The sequence below is a fragment of the Herpailurus yagouaroundi genome, unplaced genomic scaffold (assembly GCF_014898765.1).
Source record: "Herpailurus yagouaroundi ecotype Mexico unplaced genomic scaffold, PumYag 490, whole genome shotgun sequence".
NCBI lineage: Eukaryota > Metazoa > Chordata > Mammalia > Carnivora > Felidae > Herpailurus > Herpailurus yagouaroundi.
In genome coordinates, this window is record NW_024412707.1 from 391,310 (window position 1) to 397,693 (window position 6,384).

At 57.7% G+C, this 6,384-nt stretch overlaps 1 protein-coding gene across 1 annotated transcript; it reads left to right on the top strand.

Moving 5' to 3' along the window:
• The first annotated feature begins 166 nt into the window (after positions 1–166).
• On the top strand, positions 167–2,207 carry SDF2L1 (stromal cell derived factor 2 like 1). Its single transcript, XM_040464655.1, has 3 exons — positions 167–422; positions 821–1,017; positions 1,804–2,207. The coding sequence occupies exons 1-3, from the start codon at positions 203–205 to the stop codon at positions 2,083–2,085; spliced, it is 699 nt and encodes a 232-aa protein (XP_040320589.1). The 5' UTR covers positions 167–202; the 3' UTR covers positions 2,086–2,207.
• Positions 2,208–6,384: the final 4,177 nt, after the last annotated feature.

Below are 6,384 nucleotides of genomic sequence, written 5' to 3' on the forward strand. Positions count from 1 at the left end.
CATTGGTGGGTCCTCGGAAGCGTGGACCAATCAAAACCCTCCTCGTGTCTCCAGCCCCCTCCCCAGTTGCCTCTCTGGAAAGCTAGGGGCGAGTCCCTTCCATGCCAACCCAATGGCAGTGCAGGCGGAGAGCCGTGCTGGCTGGCGATTGGCTGCCTCCAGTGCCTCTCTCATTGGCCGATGGCGGAGACGGAAGCGGCCCATGGGCCCGAGCTGCCGGAGCTCGGCCGGGGCGATGTGGAGCGCGGGCCGCGGCCGAGCTGCCGGACCGGCGTTTGTAGGGCTGCTGCTGACTCTCTTGGTGCCAGGCAGCGGTGCCGCCAAGACCGGCGCGGGACTCGTGACCTGCGGGTCGGTGCTGAAGCTGTTCAACACGCAGCACAGGGTGCGGCTGCACTCGCACGATATCAAATACGGATCCGGTGCGCAGAGGCCCGTGAATGGGGCATCGTCAGGGGGCGGAGCCCGGGGCTGGGAGTCTGAAGGCTGGGTGGTCGTGGGGAGTCTGCAGAGCCACGGGTCTGGGGGTCACCAGGGAGCCTCACTGGCCGCCTGGAGTTGTTGGGGGGCCCAGGGGGACAAGGACCGGCGGTTTTAAGGGGGTCGTTGGGATATTGGGAGCGAGGAGGGTCGTCCAGGAGCTGCAGGCTAAGGGACTTGAGAGTTCAGCCAGAGACCAAGGGCCAGGGATTGGGGCTGGGAGTGAGCCCTTGGGGTCCCAGGGTTGAGGTTGTCGGGAAAGTTTATGGTGTCCGAGCCAAGTATAGGGAGTTCAGAGGTTGACCGCGACCTCGCGGTGGGGTGGGGTGTCGCCCCACAGGCAGCGGCCAACAGTCGGTGACTGGCGTGGAGGCGTCTGACGACGCCAATAGCTACTGGCGGATCCGTGGCGGCTCGGAGGGCGGGTGCCCGCGTGGGTCCCCGGTGCGCTGCGGGCAGGCGGTTCGGCTCACGCACGTGCTCACCGGTAAGAACCTACACACGCACCACTTTCCGTCGCCGCTGTCCAATAACCAGGTGAGTGGCCGGCCGGGAGAGATTACTTGTGTTGGGGGGGGTGGTGCAGGGACAGAATCTAGACTCCTCTCAGTGACTCTGAGCCTGAGCACTACCTCTGCCGGCGACTGACAGGAAGAGAGATCAGGCTGGATAACTTATTCTCCTGGGGGTGAGTTGGACCCAGGAAGAGGATCCATAAGGCCTTTGGGGTGGGGAACATGAAACCCAGCAGGGGATGAGGAACTCAGGCTGGGTCAGGAAGGATGAGTAGGAGTCCTCTAGGCCACAGAGGGGAGACTAGCGGCTTTGCAGGCCTGGGGAAGAGCTTGTGCTCCAATGGAGTTCACTGGAACTTGGGGAGGGAGAGGTAGAGGGGTGGAGTTGGGGTGGGAGGGGTTTGTGGGGTTAGGGCCTGAGTGCTTAGGGGACTTGTCAGAAGAAAAAGTATGAAATTGAGTGAGGGGTTGTTGGGCATCATGTTGAGTGAGTCTCAGAGAGGTTAGGAAGGAGAATATGGAGAGAGGAGGAGGCTTTAGCTATGTGGGGGTCTGTGATCACCGCGCAGACAGATGGGGTAGGGTGGACGTGTATTTGAAGAGCCCTTGCTGGGGAGAGCCTACTGGGTGCTGGGAGTGGCGGTTGTAGTGTCCCATTTTGCAGCTATGGAAGCTAAGGCTCAGAAAGGTACAGGGAAGGACCCAAGGCCCAGTGTTCTGGGTGTGAGTGTTGGTGCCAGACAAGTGACCACAGGGGACTCTGTGCCTTCTGTGGTGAACACTGTCCATCTGCCCCCTGCACCCATAGGAGGTGAGCGCCTTTGGGGAAGACGGTGAGGGTGACGACCTGGACCTGTGGACCGTGCGCTGCTCAGGGCAGCACTGGGAGCGAGAGGCTGCCGTGCGCTTCCAGCACGTGGGCACCTCCGTGTTCCTGTCGGTTACCGGGGAGCAGTATGGGAGCCCCATCCGTGGGCAGCACGAAGTGCATGGTATGTCCAGTGCCAATACACACAATATGTGGAAGGCCATGGAAGGCATCTTCATCAAACCCAGTGTGGATCCCTCTGCAGGTCACGATGAACTCTGAGTGCCATGGATGGGTGGATGGAGGGCAGAAGGGTGGGGCATCTACAGGACCACTCTTGGTGGAGACTTTGGGTTTGTAGGGGTTTTCAAGTGCCTTTGTGATTAAAGAATGTTAGTCTGTGATTGTGTTTTGCTGTGAGCCTTGGGGTGGCCAGGAGGTACCCAGCTTCCCTGACTGGTTCACTATCTCTTCCTTAGTGCAAAACCCCTTGTCTCCAGCACGGAATGACAGCTAAACCTGTCCAAACCTTGATGCTCTTTCATGTACTCCAGCACGGAATGACAGCTAAACCTGTCCAAACCTTGATGCTCTTTCATGTACTCCAGCACTGCCCTGGGCCATCACAACACCCTTCTCTATCCTTAGATGCTCTAATAGCAAGTGACTCCAGTTTCCTAGCCCCTGAGCTTCATCAATCTTCTGTTAAGGGCTATGACCAGGGCCAGGGCCTCAGCAGGATGAACAGTAGGCCCACTGCCTGCCAGTTATAATGAAGCACAAGTTCTCTAGTGCCCTCATCCCTTGAGGTGGGTCCCTGTTCTGCCTGGCACGTCTCCTCTAGCATTTGTGGCAGTCTTGACATTTGTCTTCGATTCAGCACCAAACCAAGACTGCCCATCTGTTGGAAATTAACATCACAAGTTCCCTCACTCTTGGTGCAAATGGCACCCCTCACACCCTAGCCTGCCTGGGTATGTGGGCATCTCTAGCCCCCATTACAACCTTCCAGGGTCCCAAGGAGATTACAGAACTTCAAAAGATATTGCAAGGGAAAGTAACCACAAAGAACTGCTACCTGCAGATATCTGAGAAGGCTTCCTGGAAGGACAGTCACAATTTGGGCAAGCAAAACATTGCAACTTAAAGGCAGGAACAATAAATAGGAGGGCCCTAATGAAGGGAACAGTTAGTTTTGCTGGTGTGTAGGTGACCTCTAGAGGTTATGGTGGAGACTACAGGCTTCCTGGATTTGCTAAACTTGGCCCAGGTGTGGCTGTTTATATAGGAGGGGAGGGGTTTAAGGGAGCTGCTGGGGGTAGAGAGTGACACTTTTCCTGAATGAGAATACAAGAGCCCAAGGAGATGCTGGGGGTGGCAACTGGTTGGAAGAGGCTTGGAGGAATGTGGGCAGAGCACACTGCAGGTGAGAAATCTGTTGGCGTTATGTGGGTGGGAGAATAGCTCTAACCAATTGTGAGACTTGAGGGGAGGTGGGTCACATGTAGGTGCTGAACCATTACTTCCCCACTCTCCCAACCCATGAGCTCCTGCTCTAGTCAAACACAGAGCTCCTGACCCCTCCACTGCCAAACCTCTCAGACATTGTCTACAAGTTTAACCTCCTCTCCCATCACTCACCTGACCTGTGACAGGATTGGAGTACAACTAGATTAATAGCAGAATCAAAAAGTGCACAGCACATAGGAATCCTTGGGGAACCAAGGCTGAAGCTGTGGGAGCATATAAGATAGCTGCAGACAGAATGCAGGACAAGACCAAAAATTAAATTGCGGTAGCAGTAGAGCACTCATTTATTGAACACTGTCAGGTGCTGGGCCAAGGATTTACACAGCATCTCATTTGCTCCTGGCAACAACCCTGAAGCAGGCTCAATTATCATCTTAATTTTGCAGAGGAGGCAGCAAGTTGGTAAAGATTTAAACCCAGCTCTGCCTGCCTCAAAAACATTTACTCTCAGCCATTGGACTGAGAATAAAATGGGGGGCGGGGGCGGTATGGGAAGGGACAGAAGCAATGTAGCCTAAGCATCGCCCCGCCTACACACACACACACACACACACACACACACACACACACACTGCAGCTGTGTGAGGGCCAATGTATATCCTTTTGGGTCATCAGCCTTGGTTAGGCACTTAATGAATGCTTATCTACAAAATGGACCCAAGTCGACCCCCACTTCCCCATACCTCCCACAGATCCACAAGGCTCCCTGGGCTCCAGGACCGGATCTCTGCAGACCTAACCGGCTTGCTTCAGGCAAACCCGTTCTGGTCAAGCAGGACGATTAGGTGGGGTTTGGTGGGGAGGGGAGCTACCCAGCCGGGAAACCCAATGCAGCTGAATATCAAATCCGGGAGACACAGGGAGGGATGTGAGCACGCAAAACGAAGCAGCCCTGCTCCACAGCAGGCTAGACACAGGTTTCAGGGTTTCAGAATTCTTAGGATCGCAGCCCTCTTCCCAGCGAGCTCAGCTGCGCGGACGCCACCCCCTCCCCCCCCCCGCCCCGGGCTTCTAAGCGCTCTCGCGGGCGCTGCTTCTAAACTCGCGGAGACTGGAGCCGAGAAAAGGCGGGTAAAATTCCTTTTGATAAGTTATGAATGAGGAGAAAGTGTTTGTAGTACTCATTGTTAAAACCACGGAGCCTGGGACTTGGCCCGCGCCCGGCCAATGCAGGCCCGGAGGCTATTTTGAAATCGCTCCGGTTTTAGCCAATAGGCGTGCGGAAAGAGAAGCCCCGCGTTGGCTCCGGCCAATGAGCGCGGCGTTATGCTAAGAAGCCGGGGGCCGGGCCCCGCCGACTGTCAGCGGGTTAAAGATGGAGCCGGTGAGCAAGAGGGCGCCACGAGGTGCGGGGTCGTTCTGATGGGTACGAGGGGAGCGAACAACCGCTAAGACCTTTCTCCTGCTAACCTTCCGCGTCCTGGCCTGGCCTGGTTCGAAAGGTGTGTCCCGCCGCGTGAGTAGCAGGGTCCGAGGTGGAGAGCACAGGCAGGGCGGCCCTACCCGGTGGGACTGTGCGGAGGGGCGCAGCTCGGATCCCTGGCGCCTTCTCCGCAGGGGACTCCAGCAGGGCGGGACGCCCCGCCCCCCCCCCCCCGTTCTTTTGCTTCGCTCTGGGCCTCCAGGCAGAGAATCTTTAGGACTGAACACGGAGCGGAGTTGGGGACTAGGGGCCAGGGATGGGGGCGTAAGCCGACAGGGGCGCGTGGATCGGAATGGGGCCACCCTCCTTCTCTTGCAGACCTGGGTCGAGTGAGGGAGTAGGGTCATCGGGGTGTACCCACCCTCGCTCCGTGCACGAGTGGGCTTCGGACTGCGGTGGAGCACGGGCCCCTCTCCTTTGTGTGTTTACCCCCTCCCCCGTCCTCTCCCGCTCCTGGGTTGGAGCTACCCCTCAGTCTGGGGTTTCTCCCGCACCGCAGTGTGGAGAGTGCCTGGAGAAAGTCCCAGACCTTCTGACTATCTCCAGGACAGCAGCCCTGTTGAAATCCTCTTCCCCTCCCTGTGGTCTTGAACAGGGATTCTAGCCCCACCCACCCACGGTTGAGCTTCCCGCTCTGCACTTACTGGGGACCATGCGGGTCTCCCCTGCTGGCCCCAGCTGCTCTGACGAGGTTGCACTACTGTGCTTTGAGAAGCAGTGCAATGATATTGTCAAAGCATCTGGGACCAGCCTTGGGGACCCCCCCTCCCCCACACCACAACCCTCCTCAGGCCGGGCCCCTTGGGCCTGCAGGCCCTCCCCTCCCCCCACCTCCATCCCCAGCTCACTCCCTTCTCCATGGAAACTTGAGATCCTGGCCAGGCCTGGGCCTCTAGGGTCAGAGGGCACCCTTCCCCCAGGCCTCGGGGCCCCACCCCAGTGGGCCTGCATTCCAGGTCTCAGATCCTCACTGACCACCACCAGGAGAGGCGCTGGCAGGCCTGCCTGACACTCTTTCCCTGTTGCACTACTGTGGGCCGCTGGGAAGCAGTGCAATGATGAAAGGGCATCGGTCAGGCCCAGCCCACCACCCACAGTGCCTGAGGGGAGGGAGTTTTGCTGCCTCGCTCCACTTCCTAGCAGGAGCAGGTGTGGAACTGGGCTGGACCCTCCATCAGAGGATTAGGTGAGTGCAGAACTGGGGGATCATCCCACAAATTCTCCTTCTGGGATACTGCTGGACAGGAGCAGGGGCAGAGGCCCTGGGATCAGAAGAACTCTGGTTTGAAGAGGATCTTTCCACACCAACTCCCTGGGTAAGACTGGGGACTCCAGGTTTGGTCAGGGCTTTGTGGAGAAATGAAGATTCACTGTATTGCATGAAGGGTATGCCAGGGTCTGGCTCAGACCCAGCTCAACCTTGACCATGTGCAGATGAACTGCACCCAGGCCTCCCTGAGGGCTTGGGGAGGGTCAGGCTCTGGAGAGAACATTGTCCTGGGATCTTAGGAGCAGCACTATCTGGGCTGGGTAGGTGGACTTGGGATATGCAGACCACAGGTGATGCCCATCAACCATGTCAGCTTGTTTTCTTACAGGGACGTGTGCTGCCCTGAGACTGCAGAAGG

Coding starts and splice junctions, on each gene's coding strand:
- SDF2L1 (XM_040464655.1), top strand. CDS start 203: ATGGGCCCGAGCTGCCGGAGCTCGGCCGGGGCGATGTGGAGCGCGGGC. Junction 423..820: donor CGATATCAAATACGGATCCG/GTGCGCAGAGGC, acceptor GTCGCCCCACAG/GCAGCGGCCAACAGTCGGTG. Junction 1,018..1,803: donor CGCCGCTGTCCAATAACCAG/GTGAGTGGCCGG, acceptor CTGCACCCATAG/GAGGTGAGCGCCTTTGGGGA.